Below are 25,767 nucleotides of genomic sequence, written 5' to 3' on the forward strand. Positions count from 1 at the left end.
GACTTAAAATAAATGTATATGTGTTTCAACTTTGAAAAGTAATCACGTCAGCTTCCGTTTCTTCCCTAACTTAACAAACTGTCGTCAAATCATTGACGTCATCCGCCAAAACAAACTCTCTACTGCCCTCTTTTGATGTAAAATGGAGAACATATTTTCAGTTGCTACAATTTTGAAAGTTTTTGTAAGATTATACTGGCACTGACCATAGAAAGTAGAAAAAATAAAAAATAAAAAATAAATAATAATAATAATAATAATAATAATAATAATGATAATAATAATAATAATAATAATAATAATAATAATAAATAGGCAAAAGAAGTTTATTTGTATACCAAATTTCAGCAACAAAAATATTTAACCTGTCAATTTAGGCGGATTTTTAAACTTATTTAACCATTATTTTACAGAAAGTCCCTTGAGACAAAATCTCCTTTTCGAGGGAGACTTGGATGTGGACCAGGTTTTTGTAGATTAGCAGTTTTGCAGTCCTTTTACAATTGTCAGATTTTTTTTGTATCTGATTAAAGACTTAAGATTCTAACTTAACTCTTTAGTCTTTGTTATATTATAAAGATAACAAAGACTAAATATTTGCCTCATTTGCTGTTTTTTATTGCCTTATTTTCATTTAACTTGTCAATCATAAAATAAAAAATACACTAATATTTATGGCTATAGCTTATTAATATATCAAAAGAGAACTTGAAATAATATGAATACTTTTACAGGCCTGTAAACATAGGGACAGAAAGAAAAAAAACAAATGTGGAAGGGTCTTGAAACATTTTATTGTATCTTTGTGTAAAAGAAAAAGACAGCAACAGTACCTGTGACACTTTGTAAGCTCATGTGTTGGAGTGGTTATACCTCGGACTGCTTTCCAGTCAAGTCTTATTGAGGATTCCTGTACCTAAGTAGCACTGGGAAGGTGGTACCGATGTGCTTTTGGTTGTAATGGTGACAGACAATCTCTACGTCATAGAAACTGAACTGCACTTTGACGCGCTCATTTGGTGAGGTGAGGAAACTGAGAGTGTAGAGGGCAAACTCAAACTCAGGACTGACGCCAATGAAGATGCTGCCCTTGGGCTTTATGCCATTCTTCCAACTGAACTGTAATGCCAGGATGTGTTTGTTCTCGTCAGGCTACATTGAAGATTAAAAAAGGGGAACAGGTGGGATTAAGTAAGCTATGTGTACAAATCTAAATAGTCATTACCAATACTTAAGGGGATGTTATACCTGAGGAGAATTTGCTGTGACACTGTAGCCTTTGTAATCAATGTGACCCAGCTTTTCTTGTATGTACAGCTGGATCCAGTTGTGAAAACCAATGACAGTCCGCCCTCCTCTTGTCTCCCCAACAAACACATGTTCAAATCCTGAAGAGTCTGGCCTGTGGGCAGAAACAAGAACATAAGACCAGTAACATGTTTGCCTTCATGTTACTATAATGACTCCTTTGCACGTCATTCCTTTGTTAAACAGCAAAGAAAAAAGTCTAAACACCATATGGAATCACCTAAATTATTTTTAAGCTGCAGCTAACATGCCTGTTGAACCACTGCTTACGAACATGATGGGCTATATTTGTATTTTGTGGCAGCTTCAACGTTTCTGAGACGTATACTCTGTGTGAGGTGGTAGCCATCATGCTGCTAGATTCCTTATGTGGAGTTATATTTACATGCTGTGTCAGTAACCACCCACCTGCTGGATCCTTTTCTTGCATAAAGTTCAAACCAGATTCTGTAGAGCTGCTCCTTGAATTCTGTATCATCTTGAGGAGAGAGCTGCTTCTCCACCAGGTGTTTATGAGCTATCTAAAAGCAGTAAGCACAAGTTTGTTTTCAGTGTTCTGTCATATTTCATTCACATTGAACCATACTGATTGATGACAATTACATTAATTTATTTGAAGAACTTATCAAGCAAAAACTTGATAAAAAAAATTGCTCTGTCAGTTTACATTTAAAGCTGCAGAACTAACTTCTATATATATATATATATATATATATATATATAAAATCAAGCTCCTCTGCCTTCTCCCAGTGCTCCCAGTAACAATTGCAGTTATATGTCATTCAGTCAGAAACAACCAATCAGAGCCAGAAGGAGGGTCTTACAGCTGTCAATCACTTTCATTCTCACCTCTCCCACCAAATAACCAGCCATGATTGCTAAGGCTTGTAAGCATGGTCACCGATAACAGTGGATAAAGGGTTTCCCTGGAACAGTACGTTGTTTCTCCAACATTTGCACATTGAGCAGCATTGATTGACAGTGCTAAGACCCTCCTCCTGTCTCTGGTTGTTTTAGGTCAAGAGTGGTGCATTTTTTCAGATGGCAATAGAAGTTCAGAGGAGATCAACCATTTTACAGATTATCTCTCATACTATACTGTCATGACATAATAATAATTTTAATAAATATATAAAAAGCCTATTTTTTTATCAAAGTTACATACTTCAGCCGTAATAGGTCCATTTCCAGTACCTTCATAGCGCGAGTCTGAATGATGGCATCCAGGAACCTGTGGTTCTCGGCCACTTCCTCAGGAGTTACAATCTCTGGCTCACCGGTGTCACTTTCATAGTTATCCAAAAGGGAGATAAAGGCTGAAGAATCAAATAAAGTTTTTTTCCCCCATTATTTTTAGGTCCACATGTGCTACAGGAAATTATGTAATGTTTAAAGCTGTGCAATCCCAGAAACACGAAGATTACACAGAGACAAGTCAGCCAAGCAGAAATCCTGAGCAATCCTTTAAGTGCAGAACAGTTTCAGAAAATAAAATAAGAAAGACAAATAAATTGGCCTTTTTCTGACTCTATTTCGCTCTGGAAATACCTCTCTCTTCTTAAATAAAAATCTTACCAGATGTGAAAGAAGAAAAGCATTTTTCTGCAGACCTATGCATGCTGTGTGATTATGCAATAATTGTGGTGTAGTTTCCCTTTAAGAGGAGGCGATTGTTGTTCATGACATGATTGCAGCAATTCAGATGTTTGTTAATTGGACTGTTGCATAAGTGGTGGAAATGTTTCCACTAAAGTTTTTTTTTTTTTTTTACAACCTCAAATGTTCATGTATTTTACCAGGATTTTTTTGTGAAAAACCATCAGATTATAACAAATTTCTGAAGATGAATTAGTTTTTATGACTATCTGGAAAGCTTAGAGTATTTAACCTACTTTATTCTGATACCCATAGATAAAACCCAGTGAAACTTTAAAAACACACCTAATTAAAAAGGGTAACCTGTGTGTGTTTACAAGGCATATGTGAAAGAGCCGCCGTACTTTTTGATAACAGAAAGCTTGTAGCAGTAAAAACTTGAGCACTGACCTAAAAATGTCTCCTTTTTGAAAATATTCTCATCAACAAATGTAAACAAAGGAAGTCCTGCCCTGTCGTTGCTCTCATTGTCACCCATGCTGTCTCCAGCTTTGCCCTGCAGCAGAGAGAAACCATCAAATGATCACACTTTGTTTCACTTCAAAAACCCACGATGATCCTTAACAACTGCTTTTAACTATTGTTGATTATTAATGTACATTTTAAACTGAGAGTATTTCATATTAGAAAATACAAATATATGTATATGCACTTGAGAATGGTACATATAACAGATTTATCCAAATCTGGAGGTCCATGAATGCGGCGCACCTGCAGAGAAATCCTGTAGTCTTTTCCAGGTTTGAGTCGGTTGACGTCATTGTCCCAAATCTCCTGAACTATAGCCGACAGCTCTCTGTCACTCTCAATCATCATACGGCGACTCCTTGTGCTCCTTGTCCCTCAGTTCAGTCTCAGTTTCCTTCTGTTCGCAGTGCTACAGCGTTTAATGTCTCAGCCAAACTCCAGAGATACGCAAAATCTAGATATTCTAAATTAGTAAAATAAAAAATTTATTAGTTTCAAACAGATTATGTATAATTAAAGCAAGATGTTTACACACACTAAATACAAAGGCAAAAACTTTTTTATCTCGCTGTCAGATATTAAATCTGAGTTCCCTTTTTTGCTTTAGGTCAGTTAGAATTACCAAAATTATTTATACTTGCTAAATACCAGAACAATAGGAGATTTTTTTTTTTTTTGAGAATTTTCAATTACTTTCTCTTTAAGAGCTTACATACTCAAAAATCACCTACATGATTTTATGGAAGTATTTTTCTGCAAACCTATGTACGCTCTGTGATGCATTGGTTTGGACTTTTCCTTTTCTTTGAGTGCCTCAAATCCTAATTTGAGGCAGAATTGCATTGACTTAATTGCTGCTGGAGGGATGGGTACACTTTACTAGATGAATGCCATCATGAGGAAGGACCATTATAAAGAAATATTTACCCCCTCACCCCCCATTCACCAGCTATATATTAGGAAGTTAAAGTTTGAGCACCAATCTCCCAAAAGAACAATGATCCAAACCAGCTTTGGTGTAAAGCTGGGTAGGAAAAAAAAACAATGTTTTCAGGGACCGTCAGAAAGCCTGAATTTTAACTCTGAAATTATGAATTCAAAATTCAAACAATCTATTGTAAAAAGTTTGTGGAAGGATACACAAAAGGTTTGAGCCAATAAGTCATAGATTTGAAAAGGTAAGTCATTATTTTTGGTAATCCTAATTACATAAAAAAAGAAATTGTCTTAATTTAATGTTTTACAAGGAAAAATAAAAGGTTATGTCTCATTTTTCCAATTTTTCCTATTTTAACTAGTTTGTCACAATTTAATACTTCAGTCTTGATGTAAGGAAATCTAATCAAACGTGAAACTGTACTAAGAACAAAATATATTCAAAAACAATTTCATGTATTTTACAGGTAAAGAATGCCCAAATCGTGGCTGAACGTCGAGCTCTAAGAGTTCAGCATAAGGCGGCAGCGCTGTAAGCATCAAAACTCACTGACCTGCTTCTTTCAGTCCCGCTCTGCTTCTCTGAACCAACAAGGAACAACTGGTGGCTGATGTGTGGAAGTTTCTGTGTAGGCCTGGTGCTCCCAGTACTGGTTCTTTGAGTTTCTGACTGCAGGAGTATTTCATGGTGAAGGCCCAGCCAGTCAATCAGTCATTCATTGACTATGTAAAAGGACAGGAGGGGGAACGAGTCAGGGGATGGGAACAGGACAGGAGAGAGGGGCCGTTAAAAAAGCATTTTCTACAGTCAGCAACTCTGGCCAAAGAGATTACACAATGATGTCTCTTTTCAGGTTCAGCTAAAACGGAGGCTCTTTGTTCTTTTGATGTTTCATTGTTTCCCTCTCTGCCACAGTATGACCTCTGGATTACAGGGTAAATACGGGTCATGTTTCAGGTAACAAGGTGCTGCTGGGAACTTGGGGTTAATCTAATCATCCAAAGAGGGACAAAATGCCAACTATGTTACCAGAAAATGAAACGCAAAGGCAAAAATTCCTTGTTCTGCTTTGCTACTATCTCTGATAGTCATGTTCTCCTATCAGTCAGTCAATCATGTTTATTTGTATAGCACATGCAGCATCAAGGTGGTTCAAGGTGCTATACACAATAAAAACAGATGTTACAAAGTTATAAAGAAAACACAGAACAGTAAACAACTGAACAAACATTACATTTTGATGAGGGCCATCACCAAAATCACACACATCAAACATCTTGGTCACTGTTTCATTAATTATGATTCAAAACAACTCAAAACAGGTGGGTTTTTAGTTTCGATTTATAGAACTCAATATTTCATTTGTTTTGCAGTTTTCTGGAAGTTTGTTATATTGTCCAAATTTCAGTCAAATAATATATTTTATTATAAAATTTGGTTAACAGTGCAATACAAAGAAAATAATACACCCACATTAATGAACTATATTTTGTTCTTGTGGAGAATGATATGAAAATATGTGTCATGCCATGTGGAATTAGAAATCAGCTATTTTCTTTAAAACTGTATCTGCAGGAAATAATTATTGGACAGATGGTGTCTAGAAAAAGACATGCTGGTTTTAAATTCAGCACTTTGTTTCAGTTTAATAGCCAGCTGCTTTTTTCCTTACTACTTTGCTTTAAATTAATGAAAAAGCTGTGCTGAATTACTTTAACTTGAAATCTTAATGCAACCTAACTTGTTTGGGTATCCATCAACCAGTTCAGAACATTTTCTGGGAAAGTTGTGTTTTAAGATGAATGCAATATCTTAAGAAGCTGAGGTAAATTAGGAACAAAAGAAATCTGTTGAAAATGTACAATATCAGCCTGAATGTTAGAAGCTGACTTGCTATGTAAAGTGGTGACACCGGACATGTTGGGCTTAGAAAGAAAATGGTAGAAGATTTCCAACACTGTAATTTCTGTATATGTGTGGAGGTGAACTCAAAGATTGTTGCAATGCTTTCAGAGCATTCACACAATAAGAAGAGTAACGGTGTTACGCAGAAAAGGAAAAAGGTCACAAACTGTTTACTGGAATATTTATTATTTTTTAGTGCATTGAACGTCATTCTGTGTTCTTACAAGAGAAATGAACAGTGTTGATGTGACCTTGGGACAAAATTCCATCATATGCTTTTTAAGGCTAAGCATCCAGATTTGTTTCTTCTAACCTGAACCAGCTTCAACCATCACACAAGATGCTAAAATTGTTGTGTTGGCTTCCTTTATAACAGAAATGTAAACATTTGGTATGTCTTTCTAAGTTTTTGCCTCTTTTTCCTCTATAATTATTTGGCATTATTAAATAAAAAAAAACATAGTAAATCTAATGTAGCCAACCACAAACTCCAGTTTTTTTCATGCCCACTATAGTCATAGCTCAAGCTGCAAACTGAAGAAGCCAATGCACTGCACTTTGCTACACACTCAAACTGTTCATGATTTTATTGTGCTTTGACTTTGTCATTATAGAGAGAGAAATTTTGTTTTGGACACATAGCTCATATGACATAAATATTATTAAAATCGATGTTGAATTTGAAAAGAAAGTTGCTGTGTTTTGCTTTTGACATGTGGAGACATGCTATAAAGCTAGGCTCCTTCATTTTTTTAATTAAAACATTCAGTATATTCTCCATATTTAGCTGGTTGCTTTAAGGCCTATGACATAAAGAAACGATTTGCTACGAGACAAGACAGGACATAGTCTATTTGATTAATTGTCTATATGACAGTACAAATTATCCCTTACTTTGCAAACCTTTCACTGACTTCAGATTTAATGTTTACAATAGTTTCATAATCAGAATCCTTGTTAGACCATTAACCAACCACTAACCAATGTCGCTTATTAGTGAAAGGTAAAGGCAAACAGAAAAGATGCTAAACTTTTCTAAAATCCCTGCAGTTGTTTGCCATCTGTTCAGGAGACCTATGTTGTTTATTTAATTTATATTATGAGACCTGTATAATTTAAATACAATGACTGTGACTATAAACACTTTACATAGCTGATTGTCTTCCTGTCCTCTCTATGGCATGACAATGTTCAAAACACTGTGTTGAAAGTATGTGGCTGTGGTGGCGTTTCAGTTCCAGCGTAGATGAATCCATGGCCATGTGATGAAGGATAAAGTGCATTTAGGTGTATAGCGGAGAGGTGGCGCTGGCGTCAGTCCTCCTCATCGCTCCAGAATTCATCATCATCCACATCGACACCATGGAAGAGTCTGCAGGGCAAAACAGTCAGACAGCTTAACTACTGCAAACACACTGACCATCGATCTCGACACACTCTAGACTTCCTCATATGCAAGTCTAGAGCTTTAAAGTTTTCTTGTGGTACAGTGAGCTTCATAAGGCTTATTTATGACAGGTTTTAGGCAGCTCCTCTGGTCAGACATGGTTGAACTTCATTTTCACAAGAACTGGACATGGATAACATACAATAATGTTGCCATTGCAATTTTCTAAAAATCTGCTTGAGAAAGTGGTTTAGTATTTAAAAAGAGGCTAGATTTAAAAAAAAAAGTTGTAAATTGAGGAATATAAATATAAAATAGAATTAAATGAACTATAGAACCTAGTGTATAAAAGTAGTATATACTGGTATATGTAAGGCTTAAATTTAGTTTTTTTTATTTCCTTTAAACATTTTAGAACAATTTAAGTTTGTCTTGTTTTCAAACATCGCATAGGATTTAAGGAAATGTTTTAAAAAAAAGGGCTGCAGCATAATTACACTAAAATTGAGTTATTCCTGAGAAAACAAGATGAATATGTGAAAATGTACTTTTTGCTCAATGTTAAGGATTAAAAACCAATTCTGATGATGTGGGTGTTTTTTCTTTAAAATACTCTAAGAACCTCGGTAGAGAACAAGCTATTATGACAAAAACAGCATTTATTAGAACCTTTTTGCCCATCCATACTGAAAGTGCCTATAAATGTGGATAAACCTGACAAGAGCGTCTTACTGGTTAAAGCAGGGTGAGTGTGGGTTGTTAAAGTGGCTGTAGGGGTTGACTTTGCTGAGGGCACCGAGGCACAGCCAGCAGAAGTACTGCTTACATGACGTGCACGTCATCTTGTTACAGCCATCCACTTTCTGAAAGACACAAAGTGCCACAACATTATGTGAAAAGACATAACTTGGATGGAACCATTTTTAAAGGTTCTGATGTCTTAAAGCATTGTGACCACCAGGGGGAGGTAAAGGCCACCTGTATATTGGTTCCACAGCGGGGGCAGCATTTGCAGTTCTCCTTGAGCCAGTCTCTGCTGAAGGATTCCTCCACCGCTTTCTGGACCACCCTCTTCCCGAAGCGTTGCTCCATGAACTTCTTGCCCTCAGGCGTGGCTGACAGGTACTCATCTCTCAGACTACGCAGATCATCTGAGGAACAAAGCAGAAGTTGAGACAGTTAGAAAATACATTTTCTGATTTCCAGTGGGGGTTTATTTGCATTATTTAAACTATGGCACATCTTTTCAATGCAACTCATTTCAGTCTTTCCACAGCTCCAACCCAATTGCTTGTCTCCACTTGCCTCTTATTTGTAATATGCTAGTTTTTCCTTTTCTAATAAAGTTTCACTCCTGCAAACTATTTTCAACAGGAGTTAACTGTGCGGTTACCTGCCGTTATTTTACAATGAGAGACGCCATGATATCCCAGCTTGCACAGCGTGCAGAAAGCGTACTGACAAGCCGAGCAAATGCCCATGGTCGTATCTGGCTCCACCATAACAGCCGTCCCGCAGGAGTGACGGGGACAGTAGACGACGTCAGCCATGAGGTCCAAGCTTGACTGAAGGAGCAAACGGTCATATCGAGCAAACGACTCCTCATCCACAAGTTGTTTCACCTGAATGAAAAAGCCACAATGTGAGAGAACTGCTGATGTGAACTGAAAATGTAGAGAAAACTCACAGTTAATCTTCCGCTCTTACCTGTGACGGAGTGGCTAGTGAGGTACATTCGGGTTCAGGGCAGTTAAGGCACTGGACGTTGCCGTCCCGTATTTGAATCTGAAAGTACTCCGTCATGCACACCTTACAGTAAACATGTTGGCACCCCTTGAAGCAGAGACAGCTGGCACCCAGCTTGTCTGAAAAACAGATGCCGCAGCAGAACACCTTTCCGTCGAATGCCCTCTGCCGCTGCACCTCGTCAAAGTCCAGGAGCTGAGGTAGGGGGTCCGAGTGGGGGTCCATCAGAACCACGGCGCGCGGGTCCGACTGAGAGGACGGTGAAAAGTGCTGGCCAGAGTTCTCTTTCTTCACGTCTGCTTTCTTCTCCTCTGGTTTTTCAGACTGGCTCATGCACTGTGTCCCAACTGGACAGAGAAAAAAATATGTTTTTCCAAATGCCATTAATTTTTTTTAATCTTTAGCATAAAAGTACAGATGGCTGAGCAAGAATTTTCTGATTTGTGGAAGATAAAAACATGTTAACATCTGATATAAAGCCAAGTCACCAGTAAATCAAAGATTTATCTACCCCAAACCAGTTTGATATGAGTTTACTGTTGGAAAACTGACTGTGTCCGAGCTTCAACCATCTAACCCAAACTGGGAGCCTCAGGTTACTGTTAAAATTATTTAGTTCTTTATCATTTTTACCCAAAGTTATATTGCAGACATGCAGACTCCAGGGAGAATCTAACAACACAGGAAAACATAAATACCTTTTGCTTCAGGGTCTGTTTTCCTCCGTTCCCCGCCGCCCTTACTGCTGCTCCTGTTGAGTTCAAGAGGAGACTGGATGCTCAGAAAGCTCAGAGTCTCCTCTTTCAGGAACTGGATCCACATGAAAAGGACCTCAAAACCCTGGTTTTCTTCCCACAACTCATCCAAGCGCTGACACAGAGAACTCAGCTGAAATGATGAAATATCAAATATTATGCACCATAACCTGCATTTGTAGATTTGAATAAAACTACCAGTCATTTTTCTGGAATATGGGAGGAAGCCAAAATACCCAGAGAGAACTTGTTTTTGTCATATAAAGAACTATAACAGTTGGCATGATGAGTCCTACCTGAGCTTTGGTCATCCATTTGGAGCTGAGTGAAAAAACCGGTGGAGATGTAGAAGGATAGTCTGCAGGAAGCTCGAAATTGAGCACCAAGGGAGGTAAAAAGCAGACATTATATTCAGCTGTCTTCTCTCCTGCAACAGAGAAGGGGGGTAATTAGCATTTCTTGTTGTGATATGAATAAACTGCACACCCACACCTTTACTGATGGATGTACCTTTCACCAGCAGCTTGAAATCAGGAGGGAGCTCCAGACATAGTTGTATCTCTCCGCCCTGAGCAGACTCTGCGCGACGGAACTCCTCTTCATCATAGATACTTGCTAAAGCAAGCAGTTCATTCTCCTGGGCTTCCTTATCCTCAGACATTTACATACCTACAACAACAACAGTACACGATCAATACGAGATGTAGTGGCCGTAGCAGCGCCTGTGATAACAAACACTGTTAAAGTGAACTGCACCTAATCATATCATGAATCTGACAATAAACTGTTAATTTACCAACTGGCTTAAACGGTTAAACATTGTGTCTTAAACTGCAAACCAAAAAGAAAGTGAACAATATAAAAAAATTATAAATTACTACAGGCAACCCGACTTTTGATGTAACTTAGCTTTAGCAAAGCTACGTTGTTATACAAAAGTTGGAGGACGCATTTACAACCCCTTAATATGTGTGCTAATAATGCAACACCGGCGAACACAAAGTGTTTTAGAAGGTTGAACTCTGGTGACATTATTCAAACTGTCGATTAGTTTCCGACTTAGCTAACAAACTTGAAATAGTCACTGCATGAGGCTAGCAAGCTCTGTTAGTTAACTGCGGCTTTGTTACTGCAGCTAAGTAGCAAAGCTAGGCCCTGTGTCATAACCACTGTTATGCAGATCAAAAATATTACAAATTATTTCACTGAAAAGTACACTGCAATTAAAATGAAGACGTTAACTACCTTATATGTCCCAAGTGCAAGTGACTTCTGTCCCCTTTGACTAGTTCTCGTCATGACGAGTCACTGTAGGTTCTTACAGCGCCACCTCCAGGAGTATGGAGCTATCTGTTAGCTCAATAATGGCTGGACCTGTTCCTTATCAGTCCGCCGGCAAGCAATCCGGCTGAGCGGCCAGGATGATGAACGATTTCACCCTGCTCCTTTTTTTCATAATGTATGTACCTCTTAGGGGAGGATCATCATAATATAATAAATTTAACTTAGTGAAAAATATATCTACTTAAATTTACTTTGTGCATTTATAATTTTGATAAACTGTTATGACCTACGATCAACCATAAAGCTTTTCCAATACACAAATATTCAGATATACTTCCTTTTTTTATTGGGTGCACGGTTTCTTAAAAATATATATTTTTTATACATTGTGTATAGCTTTTAATTTCTTTATATTTTAGATTGTTTTTCATTGCGAGTTTATTGCCATTTGTAATTTTGTTCCTCCTTGTTTCCTGGTTAAGTTAGACAGTTGACATTTGTTACAACTGACTATGTTGTGACAACATGGCATGAGACGGAAAATCTGTGAAAAGACCAAGCTCCTCTGCTAATGACAGAAATAAACAGTTCAGTCAGAAACAACCAATCACAGCCAGGAGGCAGGTCTTAGTGCTGTCAGTTATGATCATGTAAGCGCTGCCCACAGCCTCCAGCTTGTTCTCTACTACTCTACAGCCTCTCCCAGTCACCAGAGCATGTCATGAATACTCAGGTTAGTTAATATGGCCACCAATCACAGCAGATAAATGGATTCCCAAGAATGAAATGTAAAAATTATTTTTTTTTAATAAGTTACAGTTTTAGCATTTTGTTTATAATCTTAAATCCCTGCCATTGCAGTGTCTAGCATTATGTTGTACTTTTCTAGTACATTATCATGTTTACCTGCAGACTAGCTACGAGACAAGACAGGACAAATTGTTAGCGATATTTCATCCCATCTTCTTGTGCAGGACTGGAAAGGGGCTTAATTTAAAAGAGTATTCTTGAACAGTAATGGTTATATCTCAGCTCAGTTTTTGTTCTAAGGTTTATTTTTGCATTTTTCAGTGATGTGGCAACAACAGCAGCACCCAAAAAGGAGATTTGTTGCACCAGCAATCTCACTGTCGAGTAGAAAATAAAACAACAAGGCTACCAGAGAACAAACAGATCATTTGCTTTTGAATGAGAAAAGCAGAACAGTGAAATACTGCATGACAGTAACTCTTAGTATCTAAATCCAACATACAAGAGAAGAAAACTTCTTTGAACTAAATACATCATAACCAAGGAGTTACAAGTGTTTGTGGTGAAAAAACCCCAAAACAAAACAAAACCCCGCCCCACAAAATGACACTTACAACTTTAAACTATTGACGCCCCCTTCACCAACGCATTTGATACCTTATTTAAACAATATTTTACAATTTCAACTTTGCTGACATTCTTAGCTTAAAGATCTTGAGGAAAAGCTAAACAATCATCAAAGCAGCACGAACTAAGCTAGCAACCCACACTCACAACTTCCCTGCCCTCAGGAAGTCATTTCAATATTATTATTATTATTATGCAATATTTCTGTATTCAAAGAATATAAGAAAGCACATGCCGTGAAGGCAGTCTGATGAATAGCACTGATAAAGGACGATGTTGTCTGCGTCTCCAAAAGAGGCTACCATGTCATTAAGAATCAACTCAGAAGAAAAGGGCTGAACAAGGTGAGAAGTGGTACAAACGGATGGGAAACTCAAAAGTTGGCAGCAGCAAAAGTTTAGTCAATGTCCATTTCAGGGAGCTTGTTTTCTGCCGTTTCCTGCTGTGTGGCTGTTGGTTTTGTTTTATCTGGGTTTCCAGGCTGGCTTTCTGGTTCAGCCTGTCCATTGACTGGACCGTTCTCTGTTTTCTCCTCCTTAGGAGGCTCCACCTTGGGCTTGGGTTTAGTTACCACTGGATTGCAGGATGCATAAAGCTCCTAGGGGATGAAAAGATCAAAGTAAGCCAGTGGATCTTAAGGCTAGTTTTCTATGAAAATATGTCGAAAAGGATTTGTGTAGCTGTCTCCAAGTACCTTTGTCTTGGCCTTGATTTCTCCTACTTTCACCACTGGGTCCACTGTGAGGTTCTGGCTGTTCTGCTGGTTCATTTTGGTATTCATCCAGGCCATGGCCTCATTGACCTGCTGATCCACCCGAGTCACCTCCAGCTCATCCAGGTGATCATACTGCTCATCCTGTAAAATACAGAAACGCTAAACAGCTGTTTACACTATTTCAACAAAACTTCCAGATACATTTGTTTATTACATTTGTTAATAGCAATTCTATTTTTAAAGTACAGATATTATTACCTTTGCCTTGTAAGATTCAACAATCTTCATGTACATCTGTATCTGTCTGCCAAGCTCCTCAAATGCTTTTGGTCTCTCTTCAGCTTCCAGGTATTTATCGTGAATGGGCTGACCGATTTTCTGCAGAAAAAAAAGGCAGATCAAAAAATATTCCCACTCTCCAATTCAATTTTGGACTTTTCTAAGTTTTGATTCTTTCAACTTCTTCAGGTATGATGGGTCACCTGCTACAAGACATTTCATCCTGACCACAGGTGAAGTCAAACAGGCAGGTGGAAAATTTTGTACACTTTGCCATCCAATGCAATCATTTTATGTAATTTAATGTAGTTTATTTATATGATGCAAAATTGCTCCAAGTGTCATATCAACATATTTTATGAACAGGTCTGATTTATATGCCGTAATGTAGAATCTACTTCATTTCTCATAACTTTAATGAAAACAAGCATTAAACATTCAGAAGTACATCCACAATTAATTCTGGTAGCAAAGAAAGTTTTATTGTTAGCATAAACTGCAGAATGTCAGACAAACAGTGTTTCATCTAAACCAGCTAGTAAGGAAAAGTGTTTGTTTCAGTGACTAGTACCCATTACCCAGAGAATAGGCTTCATTCTGTATGTGATTAACCCATTCAGTACCTTTTAAAATTTGATTTTTTAAAGATTTTCAAAGGACTCACCTTCAGTTCCGCTAGTTTGTCAATGTAAACTTGTTTCTGTTGGTCCTCTCCATCTTCATACAACCAAGTTTCCGTGTCCTCCAGTTTTAATGAGAACGCATTACGATCCTAAAATGTCAAAACAAAACAAACCAGAAAAACATGAGCGTAAAACAAAATGTTACATTTATACTCAGATGTCAAAAATAAACATACAGCTGAGAGGCTAACTGAGTCCAATGATGAATCTCGTTTGTACTTACAGCCTCATTCACAAACTTCTCCAGTGAGCCGTTGAGTTTGTCCCTCATTTCATACACGTATTCTTCAACGTTGTTTTTTGCATCATTTCTCTCCTTCTCAAGCTTGTCCTGCATGATCATCTTCCCCTACATGAGGCACAGCAAAGGTCAGATCACTTTACTTAAAAACAACAGTAAACGGTTAAGCACCACATCAGCTGGTGCTTAACCGTTTACTATGGCAGTTGATGGCTATGTAACTCATAGCCATCATGTGATCATGGGTTTTAAATCTTAATCAATACAGAAAACACATCTGAGACTCTTTTTTTGTGTGTGCATGCCGAACATTCCTGGTAATTTTTTTAGGACATTACCTCATTCTCCACAAATGTATTAAGTTCTTCAACAGGAAGCTGCCACTGCAGTTTGCCCTCTATGGGCAGATCCACAGTCTTTGTTTTTACTTTGGCTTTCTTGGCTTGAGGAGGCTGATCATTCTTCTTCTCTTCCTTGACATCCTCTGGTGATGTCTGGAAAAATAAAAACTGTTAAATATATTTAGAAAATCTAATTTGTAATGTTTAAACAATCACATAAAAACTGAAGTGAGTAACCTCATCATTATAAATGTTATGTGGAAACTTAAAAGCTTGTTTCAGCAAACTTTCCACATCACTTAGTGAAAGGTCAAAGTGTAACCTGTAGTTTAAATGATCCACAAACCTTCAGAACGTCACATTTTTGTTGCTTTAACCTGATTTTTGTTCTTTTCCAAGTGAATGCATCAATTTTATGTAGAAATTAGAAACTTGTTATCAATTCACCATTATTTTAGAGCTTATAAAACTAACCAAAAGTAAAAAACATATCTTTGCGAGGAACAACTTGAGTCATACAATTTGAGTTAACGGTTTCCAGAACAAATGGATCTGCTGTCATGTTTTGAAACAATGTGATACTTGAACATTTTAACTGTAAAGAAACAATAAAAATATTAAAAGTAAAGTGGCAAAGGGAACACATTTCAATATTGTAAATCCTAAATATGCAGCTTTAATTTTTTAAGCATTTCCATAAACCCCATGCTAACCATCAAGTACGAAATTGTAGCTAGAAAATTAGAAAAGAATAAATAAATAAAGCTGAGCCTGCTCCTCCACTAGGTACCTAGTGCTGGGCGATATGGATGGGAAGTTTCAAACAAACCAAGAGGTTTAGATTTTGTGTCATTTAGGATTAGGCTCTGGAAGTGTGATGACATAAAAACAAAAGGATATTTCATTAGCTTCTTGTAATATTGTGATCGTGTTCCCACTTGATTTGCGTACCAGTGTCATTTTGAACACTGTAATATTCTATTTACAATAAATGTGTGTGTGACTTAATTCATACAGCTATTAACTCCCGCCTAGCAATATTTTCATGTGGAGTCGAGGTTTATCTGAGCCCGTCACTGACAGACAGAACTGAAGCAGCCAATATAGGTTTTCTTTTACTTTACATGTTATCATAAAGGATAAAAACACTTAGACTGCGACCAAGATTCATTTAAGCAACAAAATAAAAATAATAATAATAACAGCATAAGCTGTAATTACATTTAGCAAACATTCATCATGAACACTGGTGCTGCAGTGGACATAAAATCACAGACTTTACCCCAGCAACAGGGATCGAGAGTTAGTTTAGTCAGAGGTTCTGATGCAGATTATTTAGAAATGCCTTGAATTTAGGATCTGAAATGACCTGACATTTAGGATCAGATCATTTATTTTGTTTACTACGAGTTTCTATATTTTTTAAAAACTAGAACTGATGTGATTCATATACTGTAGCAACGTAGGACATTTGTTTTAGTACTGTACAAGCGTGTTTTTAGTTTATTGTTGATATCTTGGCAAAGAGATATTTTTCCTTTATATAAAAGGATTTGACACACTTGAATTTGTCCATCTTTTCTTGTCTTTTGCATTAATTACAAAGACATTAGGAGCAGCTACATTTACAGAGGACCAATGTGTAAGTGCTTTTCTCCTTCACACACAATAGAGCAGCATGTATACTGTCCTATCGCCCAGCACAAGGTTACCTCCATTTCTTCAGCCTCTGATTTCTTGTCTTCGTTGTCTCCAGCCTGGGGTTTCTGATCTTCATGGTCCACTTGCATTTTGCTCTATTGCATGGTAGCAAAAGAAAGCATATACAGAAAATGTATTAAGACAACACCTTGTAGATGTTTTTTTCAGAACATCTCGACAAATTAATTTGTTTCAGCTTTACTCATTTCGACCAGTTCATGCAGGTTTTCGCTTCATTTCAAGTTTAAGATTTGTCAGGAAAGGTTGCTTTTCCAAATATACAAAACAGAAATATTCTAAATCACCTTTCTTTTTAATTCACAACAGTTTTAGAGGGAGTAAGAACTGAAGTGGAAATGAAAGAATACAAACACATTTTAGTAAAAATTGAGAAAACATCTCAAAATTGTTTTATTTATAACCTTAGTTTTGTCCATCTCTTGTCAAAAAAGCAAGAAGCTTCTCTTTCTCCCTTACTCACCTCTGCCTGACTGCTACGTTTTGTTCCTTGCATCCAAAGCAGATACATACCTCCTCTTCCTTCACCCCTTGGTCCGTCTCCATCGGCTCCTCTCCTTCCACCTCTTTTATGACTTCTACCAGAGCCGCGCTCGAGACACTGAACACACCGTGAACGTTGACGCGCACCTTCACTTTCACCTTGGAGCTCTCGCCTGATGCCCGGGGAACCACATTCTGGATCAGAAACTCACCTGAAAGACGGAGGGATGATGTCACAATACCCAAGTATGGTAAAAAACATAACAAAAAGACTCAAAATAAAAATCGCATGAAAGTTAGCCTAATGTGCATCCTGTAGTACCTATTGTTGCTTTAGGGTAGTTTAGCTCCTTCATATTATTGTAATAGGCTTCCAGCATGAAGGGCTCTTTCCGGTAAAAAGTCAGCACTTTGGAGAAGGGAGCTGCATGGTTCTTTGGGAAAACCTCACAGTCACTAGAAAAAAAAAAGTAGAGAGATACAAGTGAGATGCAAGTATTCGCTAAGCAATTAAACTTTGGATGAAGTGTATTCACTTTCATCCAAACTTAAGCTTAACTATTAACAGAAGCTTAGCTCAAACACTGTATTATCTTATGACCATGAATGCATTCTTACCTCAGTCCGTCCTCTGCAGCTGAATTCCACTTTAGGGAAATGGAGTATGGGACAACATCCGTGATGGAGAACTCTCTGACTTTGAAAGCAGGCGACAAAATGGCACACTGAAAAAAAAAAAACAATAAGAAGTCAATAATTAATGTCAATAACTCTGAATTCAGGTCCTTATTTGTTTGTATCCTCTTCTTTTGGGCTCATCACCTTCACTTAACTTCTGGTTTATGTACAATGCTTTTATTTTGAAGTGACCACTTCCAGTTTGTATGTTAACGAACTGCAACTTAACAACAAAAGATACAAGACAGTTGTTTATACAACGTATCTTGTTATCAAGTAACCCCCTCAATAGAGGCATCAGGTATGTTTATTTTGTAAATATGTATGTTTTCAATCTTGAGTAACTAAATCTGTGCATGTTTTATTGTATACTAAATCTGGAGTTGTCTTTAGATCACAGGCATATTTTAAGCTGTAAACATTATTTTTAAGATGTGAATGTTAATGTTTGTAAGAGTGTGGTCTTTGAGCCGATACTGTTTTTTCTGTGGATACATTTCCTGCTCTTACAGTAAAACTCTGGATGTGTTCCTACTAAACCTGAATGTTCATCAGTAAAGCCTCAACCTTCAATTGAGAAGGTATTCTACAACTAAAGTAGGCTTCAGTGCATAAGATGCTCATTGTAAATAGCAAACTGAAACGATAAGACTTTATTCACACCAAATCTTTTTATTTCTGGCTTTTAAAGAATAATAAAGCATTATATTCCCTAGAACCAACTGCCAGTTAATGTGCTGTGTGTGAAACTAACTAAACTGTGGAGAACTTAAATGTTTGAGCCGTACCTGCAGAGCACAGCCCCGGGCCACCGCCTCATCTGCATTGAGGGTGGTGTTCAGCTCTTTGCCGAAGAATTTGCAGATCCGCTCCTTGATAGCTGGAATTCTGGTGGCTCCGCCCACAATCTCCACGGCGTAGATGTCTTCCTTTTTCAGTTCTGGAAGCAGAGCGAGACGATCAATTAATCCCTACTTGTTAGGGTTACAAAGTCACAACTTCACTATCAAATGCTGTCGGATTTAAAACAGTCACAAGTGTTGCGCTTCGCGTTGTGTAAACTGTTCATGATTCAGTCAGGTGAGGCAGGAGCCATAAGATATTAATAGATAGGAGGAAATTACTAGAAGAATCCTTTGCCTCAAATTACTTTATTACTTTATACTGACTTTATGTGTTTACACATGGTGGTGAGGAGAGACCAGTAGTTATTAAAGTCAAATGTACTCACTGGTCTGTTCCATGACGCTGCGCAGGGGACCCTCAACTTTGGCCAGCAGCCCAGCACACATTTCTTCAAACAGACCTCTGTGAACATGTCATAAATTATTAATAGATACAGCTTAGCAACACAAACATACACACTCTAATAAAAAAAAAGGAAAAAAGGCACAGCACCAGCAGACTGATGCAAATCTTTAAAATATATTTTGTAATGTTAGACTTGCAGACTTCATTGTATTTCATTTGTAGGGCATAAAAAATACCTGAACAATAACAATAAGCTGACCTTTGAAAGCAATTTTTTAGGTTTATCAGTCTAATAGGAGCTGAATATAAAAGCCGTAAAAATTTTGCTTATTTTTATTCCCAGAAAATGTTAAAAACCGTGAATCCTTTTCTGGGTTAATTTATGGCAAAAAAAAGAAAGAAAATAAATCAAATAAAACACATTAAAGTTTATTGACAAATCTTTGGTCAGGTTTTATTAATTATGTATAAACATGAATCTCACCTGTTCAGTTTGCTGGAAACATCAATGTCGTTCATGAAGCATTCAATGTTGAGAGGTAAGTCAGAGGAGTTGGCACTCATCAGCTTCTTCAGCTTCTCACACTCCTGGTAAAGACGCACTAAAGCTCGAGGTTTGGACCTGACGTCCAGTTTGTATTTCTTTGCAAACTCTTCGCAGAAGTGGTTCACCAGGATGTCGTCAAAGTCCTTCCCACCGAGGTCAGAATCAAAAGCTGCAGCCAGAATCTTACAGAAAGAAAAAGAAGGTAAATATTGAAATCAATCAACAGTAAAATTCTTCTTCTTCTTCTAATCTACTTAATTTGTCTGTCTTATCAAGGTGTGAAGTTATTGAGTTGGTGGTACAAAAGCTGAAGCAGCAGCACATGCTAGCACAACTACTAACATTAGTATCTATACAAAACCACTCAAAAGTTCTTAATAACTTACCTTGAGCTTTCCTTTGTTAAAGGCACAAACGGATACCTGGTAACCAGAGTGGCCCAGATCCACAAACACCACTATCCTGGGCTTCTCCTCTGGAGCTGGAAGATCCTGCTTATAGATTCCATAGGCCAGAGACACTGGAACAGAACAAACAAATAGAATAAATATACAGAAAAAAAAAAACACAGGGATTTTATGAGGTTCTTAACTACATTTTTCTGAGCAGAAAAAGTCAAATAAGTTTGATTGACACTCTGCCCCTGCTGAAAAAAATGGTCTTGCATCAAATTTCACAGGTATTGTCTCATGTTGCAGTATAAGCAGCTAAAATGGAGTGTCAAACTGTTTCAGATGCCATGTGTACCTGCTGTGGTCTCATTCATTAATCGTAGACAGTTGAGGCCTGCAATCTGAGCTGCATCCATGACCGACCTCCTCTCCGCATCAGTGTAATAGCTTGGTACCTGAGATGAGGAACAGAAAATATTCACATAAAGAAATTTGAAAAATGATGCATGGATGTTTATAAATTAAAAACCAAAAAAATACTTTTATTCATCTTTTGATACTGGGATTGAAAGATGATCCCAGTATCATCTGGGATCAGCTCAGATAGAGACTACTTTTCTCAAAAAGCTCTCCGGATATTGTCACTATTTTAGCAAGTTGGGACACCAAAACAAAACGTCCCAATGTTGAAAGGTTCAAAAGCTAAATTTAGAGACAGGCCACAGCACGAGTAACATGTTCTCTATCAACAGGGCCTGATGTCACCTATAAATTTAGCTTTGGTACAAGTCACAGCCCCTCTGTGCTAGATCTATAACATTACATAATGGCTGCTATTTGTGCTCTCTCATGCTGAGCTCAACACACACTTCCCACTCTTTACCGACTGTGTGCAAGAAAGGAAATGCAGCTTTCAGGCACAGACATCTGGTGAGGAGGCTAACGCTCTAAACAAATGTCACATGAACAGGTGACAACCCACTTATACACCAGACACTTTTTATATATATGTACACATGCATAAATGAACCCAAACCACATGTCAATGCAAGAGACATGATAGCAACAGCCATAAATGATGAATTCGGGTTTAATAAGCAATTTAATATGCTGAAGATTAAAAAAAAAACGACATCACATTAGAACTCATTAACAAATCATAAAAAAAGACTGTAATACAGAGTCCTAAAATCTCCTAAAATTCAGAGATGTTGATACCGAGATGACGCAGTCAACAACTGGCTTCTTCAGTGCACTTTCAGCCGTCTCCTTCAGCTTGGTCAGCAGCATCCCGGTTATCTGCTCCACACTGAATACTCTCTCTTCCTCCATGTACAGCACCTGAAACAGGATATTTTCAATGAATTACCCTTTTCTAAACAGAAAAGGGTGTGTGTATATTTATATATATATATATATGTGTGTGTGTGTGTGTGTGTGTGTGTGTGTGTGTGTGTGTGTGTGTGTGATTTTAAGACAAAAATAGGGCCATGCACTTTTTAAGAGTGATGTCCTGCTGGACTAGCTGGCATTATCATTTATGAACTCAAAGGAACTTGTATAATTCAACAGTTATTAAAACTGTTAAGTAAAACAGAATCAGAACAAATATTTTACCTAACAATAAGATGTCAGTTTATTTTACAAAAAAACCATCATGCTTTGAATAAATTCATAATAGGAACAGACTATATGTAAAACATATCTTACAAACAATTGTTATGCCTGCATTTTTATAAATCTAACATTGACCAATGACAAAAAAGGACACTTTACAAAAAAAAGATCCCAGAGGAAAAAAATAAAATGAAATAAACAAATCAGTTTTCTGGGTTGTTAAATATTGGCATACACCACAAATAAAATCCAACATCACTTGACCTTTAACCCTCACTATTAGAACAACAAAATAGGGGCTAACCTCACCTTTATACCGGTGGCTCCTGAAGGCATCTGTGCCAAGTCGTACACCAGGTTGGACTTGGCTGCCTGAACAATTGGGTCTGAGAACGCCCTGCCATGGAAACGCTTGAAGCCTTGCACTGTGTTCTTACAGTTGGTCACCACCTGGACATGATGATTGAGCAGGAAAAGAAAAAAGTTTGAAAACATTCACTTTTTAAAATACAATTTTGTATTTTTAGGCGAAAAATAAAAAATCTAATGCATATAACTTGGACAAATTTATATATACCTGGCTTTTTGCAGCTGCTCCGATTGATCGATTTCTTGGACCAAATGATACAAATGACCTGGGGAAAAATAATAAAATATGAATGTGATTATTATAATCAACCAATTGGAGTTTATCTAAGTAGACATTCAGTTTGTAACTACAAGTAAAACAAAGGTAAAGTTAGTTGCCAGAGGTTACTACACAATATCCTGACATGCCTACACAGAAACTCATGAGCCAAGGCTCAACCCACACACAAACACAACTACAACAATCATTTTCATAGTGTAAAAACACCAAACTTTCCTTTAGTTAAAACCTACTTTCTTTCTTTTTAGGGTACATTGACAGCCATTTTTGATATCTAGTACTGCCTGCCAAATTTTAAAAAGTGGCACTAAGAAATTACATAGTATACAAATAGATTTTGGGATAAACATGTTTATATTCACAATATGTTATCAAAAGAGAGAACATTTTTGGTTTTAGGCACATGTGTCATGTGTTTCACAAAGACACTTAATGGTTTATCAAGGTTTTAAACCATAACAGTCTCAAACTTGAATGTTAAATCATACCAATCATACAATTTAAGGTTTCTTTTTAATTATACATTTTAATTATAGCCATTCAACTGGATGAAAGGAGGCTGCTACTGCCATGTTTACCAGGTGTGGCTTATTTGGAACTATTTACAGGCCCAAAAGAATCACTTAGTTGTGGAGTGGAAAACTGAAGGACTCTGCAATCTTATTCAGGTACTGTATTTTAAAGGCTATATTTGGCAAGACAATATGATATACAAATAATATCATATTTGTATATTTGTGTTACTTAATAAAGACAAAATCAGCTAAATGTATATTTTGAACAAGATGCAATATAAATTCCCAAATAATAGAAAACAAGAGCTTTATTATAACTGTAATAATGTCTTTTAATTTTAATGCAACTATGAACCATTAATGGATCAATATTATATATCGTTTCTCCTATTTCAAATAAATGCATTGAATTGCATCAAATACATCTTAGTGTTGTTTTTTGTTTACAAGTAATAAATATCTTAAGAAAATACTTAAGAAGAGTTAATCACTACATTTTCGGAGGACATAATTGCTAGAATATTCCACCAAAAACTCGACTGATGTCGTCATCGAACGAAACCCTTCACGCAAGACGCACGTTTTGTCACACGGGACACACCGGAGTTTAGGCCTTCAGTGCATGTAAGACAATTAGAACTACAGAAGGAAGCACCGCCTGCGTGGGGTCATCAGGCAACTAAAACACGTTTTCCAACAGTCAGTACCGTTAATAAAACTGATGTGTTTAGCCGTCTAGCTTACAATTGTAGCTCCGGTGGTAAATGTTTTAATATATATACGTTGAATATAAAATCAAAACACCCTTTTGGTTGCAGTTAAGACTCAAGCTCACAAACAAATATATCTTACAGTAACACACACACTGAAATTAAGTTTGATTGATCACACACGGACGTGTATGAAAGTTCGGCAAATAGGTTTAAAATCCGACTTTATTGTGAAGACAACACACAGAAAATGATAAGACATCCAACAAGGTTACTATTTCAGAATTTTAACGTATAAAATTTGCTGTTTAATACTTACGGCGTACATCTGTCGCTGTATTCGTTAGCAACTGTCTCAATTCCTCCAGCTCGGGCTACAGCTACATAGCAGCTCTGAAAACCCAAGTCAAATCCCACCACTGACATCTTCTACAATATGCCCGTCTTTTGGCTGTAAGGTTGTCTGCAGCGGAACTTAAAGTAAGGTTAATGCTTATTTAAACCTTAAAGAGTACAAAAATCCTAGTAGAGTTGTTGTATTGCTCTCTGTTAAAAAGAGATAGTACTCTTCTTAATCCACACCGCTGTTACCGGTGTCCCTGATCTGCACTGGCAACCCTTAGCACCAAGGTAGTTTAACAGCCTTCTCGCGCTCTCGCCGGTAATTCTCGCGAGATGTGCATTATCCAGACGTCTCTGGATTTTTCTATAACCATGTGAGAGACGTTTCTCCAACTCTCTAGCTTTTTTGAGATAGATCCTGAGACTTTTGCGCAGTTTTTACATAATTTCTAAATATAGTATATGGCTTAAATTACAACAGAATTTCTAGATGTGAAAAATATTAATTATTATTTTACATTTAGTGTAAATTAAGTTTTTTTATACAATCAAATATCTCCAGGCAATTCATAAAACAAACAGGCATAATTCTTAATTTAATTCTTGTTAGAATTTGAACTCAAAATTGTAACCAGAAATCAACTGATTTCATTCCACAACAATTCAAACATAAGACCACTTACATCATATGGAAACAGTAAGGTTGTTTTCTCTCTTGTTAAAATATAAAGTGTTAGTCTATGTGGGCCGATGATCTAAAAAGTTGAAATTATTGAAATTAGCTTTATTATTAGCAGTACAATGGATAGAAGAAATAAGACCTTAAAAACTACAAAAAGGTTAAAAAATAATTTGTTCAGAGTCCAGTTCAGCACTAGCCAGTTTAAAATATAGTAATTCAAATAACGAACTAGAATTTTTATTGGAAATACAATAATCATTATTTAGTTGTTGTACCAGTAGCTCGCAGATATTTAAACTTTTGTGTCTTGTTCATGGTACAGATCTTGCAGTTAATAATCATTATTTAGGATATAAATGTTATGATATTGGACTGCACAGTGGTGCAGTTGGTAGAGCTGTTGCCTTGGAGCAAGAAGGTTCTGGGTTCAATTCCCAGCCCCAGTCTCTCTGCATGGAGTTTGCATGTTCTCCCTGTGCATGCATGGGTTTTCTCTGGGTACTCTGGTTTCCTCCCACAGTCCAAAAAACATGTCAGGTTAATTGGCCTCTCCAAATTGCCCCTAGGTGTGAGTGTGTGTATGCATGGTTGTTTGTCTCTGTGTTGACTGGCGACCTGTCCAGGGTGTACCCCACCTCTTGCCTGGAATGTTAGCTGGAGATAGGCACCAGCAACCCTCCCGATCCCACCAAGGGACAAGGGTGTGAAGAAAATGGATGGATGTTACAATGTTTAAGTTCCAACACATATTTGGATTCAAAATACAGCAACATAATACAGGAAAATGCCAACTTTGTGGAGGAAATTAGACAATGTAGCATAATATGAGATAAGAAGGATATTAATATTGAACAAATAAATTTAGAAAAAAATATTTCATTTATTAAGTATATTGCAGAGAATTCAGACACAAAAAGCACTTGTATTTTAATTTTTTAATTTTTTTTTAAATAAGGTTGATTACTAGAATATAAATGAAGACATTTTGAGCCATATTCCATATCATTAGGTAGCATACAACCTTTAACATTTTTTGGCAACTGCCAAAAAAAAAAAAAAAAAAAAACAAGACGACGGAGGTGTCATGATGATGTTGCGAC

The 25,767-nt window shown here is 37.0% G+C and overlaps 3 protein-coding genes across 3 annotated transcripts; all 3 read right to left on the minus strand.

Moving 5' to 3' along the window:
* Nucleotides 1-772: 772 nt before the first annotated feature.
* Nucleotides 773-6,336, minus strand: endou2 (endonuclease, polyU-specific 2). Its single transcript, XM_015034406.1, has 7 exons — nucleotides 4,923-6,336; nucleotides 3,676-3,895; nucleotides 3,355-3,460; nucleotides 2,503-2,624; nucleotides 1,717-1,829; nucleotides 1,249-1,402; nucleotides 773-1,152 (listed from the first exon to the last, which is right to left on the minus strand). The coding sequence occupies exons 2-7, from the start codon at nucleotides 3,778-3,780 to the stop codon at nucleotides 898-900; spliced, it is 855 nt and encodes a 284-aa protein (XP_014889892.1). The 5' UTR covers nucleotides 3,781-3,895; nucleotides 4,923-6,336; the 3' UTR covers nucleotides 773-897.
* A 106-nt stretch (nucleotides 6,337-6,442) lies between these two features.
* On the minus strand, nucleotides 6,443-11,512 carry rnf14 (ring finger protein 14). The gene is made up of 9 exons (XM_015034405.1): nucleotides 11,408-11,512; nucleotides 10,673-10,831; nucleotides 10,459-10,589; nucleotides 10,106-10,295; nucleotides 9,369-9,754; nucleotides 9,055-9,283; nucleotides 8,640-8,812; nucleotides 8,394-8,524; nucleotides 6,443-7,646 (listed from the first exon to the last, which is right to left on the minus strand). Exons 2-9 carry the CDS (start codon nucleotides 10,821-10,823, stop codon nucleotides 7,589-7,591), a joined length of 1,449 nt encoding a protein of 482 aa, XP_014889891.1. The 5' UTR covers nucleotides 10,824-10,831; nucleotides 11,408-11,512; the 3' UTR covers nucleotides 6,443-7,588.
* A 967-nt stretch (nucleotides 11,513-12,479) lies between these two features.
* hspa4a (heat shock protein 4a) lies at nucleotides 12,480-24,069 on the minus strand. Its single transcript, XM_015034410.1, has 19 exons — nucleotides 23,963-24,069; nucleotides 22,347-22,404; nucleotides 22,079-22,219; nucleotides 21,371-21,493; nucleotides 20,508-20,607; nucleotides 20,147-20,280; nucleotides 19,698-19,942; nucleotides 19,194-19,270; nucleotides 18,751-18,902; nucleotides 17,903-18,009; nucleotides 17,607-17,740; nucleotides 17,315-17,496; nucleotides 16,795-16,878; nucleotides 15,080-15,235; nucleotides 14,724-14,849; nucleotides 14,482-14,589; nucleotides 13,797-13,916; nucleotides 13,518-13,679; nucleotides 12,480-13,421 (listed from the first exon to the last, which is right to left on the minus strand). The coding sequence occupies exons 1-19, from the start codon at nucleotides 24,067-24,069 to the stop codon at nucleotides 13,221-13,223; spliced, it is 2,517 nt and encodes an 838-aa protein (XP_014889896.1). The 3' UTR covers nucleotides 12,480-13,220.
* Nucleotides 24,070-25,767: the final 1,698 nt, after the last annotated feature.

The sequence above is a fragment of the Poecilia latipinna genome, unplaced genomic scaffold (genome assembly GCF_001443285.1).
Source record: "Poecilia latipinna isolate Pla-1442-1.1 unplaced genomic scaffold, P_latipinna-1.0 Scaffold298, whole genome shotgun sequence".
Classification (NCBI taxonomy): domain Eukaryota; kingdom Metazoa; phylum Chordata; class Actinopteri; order Cyprinodontiformes; family Poeciliidae; genus Poecilia; species Poecilia latipinna.

Excerpts from the sequence above, each read along its gene's own strand:
- endou2 (XM_015034406.1), bottom strand. The coding sequence starts at position 3,780 with ATGATGATTGAGAGTGACAGAGAGCTGTCGGCTATAGTTCAGGAGATT. Across the intron at positions 1,403-1,716 it reads GCAAGAAAAGGATCCAGCAG|GCCAGACTCTTCAGGATTTG; the intron begins GTGGGTGGTTAC and ends TTCTGCCCACAG. Across the intron at positions 1,153-1,248 it reads TCACAGCAAATTCTCCTCAG|CCTGACGAGAACAAACACAT; the intron begins GTATAACATCCC and ends TCTTCAATGTAG.
- rnf14 (XM_015034405.1), bottom strand. The coding sequence starts at position 10,823 with ATGTCTGAGGATAAGGAAGCCCAGGAGAATGAACTGCTTGCTTTAGCA. Across the intron at positions 9,284-9,368 it reads CACTAGCCACTCCGTCACAG|GTGAAACAACTTGTGGATGA; the intron begins GTAAGAGCGGAA and ends TTTTTCATTCAG. Across the intron at positions 8,525-8,639 it reads GCTGTGGAACCAATATACAG|AAAGTGGATGGCTGTAACAA; the intron begins GTGGCCTTTACC and ends TGTGTCTTTCAG.
- hspa4a (XM_015034410.1), bottom strand. The coding sequence starts at position 24,069 with ATGTCAGTGGTGGGATTTGACTTGGGTTTTCAGAGCTGCTATGTAGCT. Across the intron at positions 20,281-20,507 it reads AATGAATGAGACCACAGCAG|TGTCTCTGGCCTATGGAATC; the intron begins GTACACATGGCA and ends GTTCTGTTCCAG. Across the intron at positions 19,943-20,146 it reads TTAACAAAGGAAAGCTCAAG|ATTCTGGCTGCAGCTTTTGA; the intron begins GTAAGTTATTAA and ends TCTTTCTGTAAG.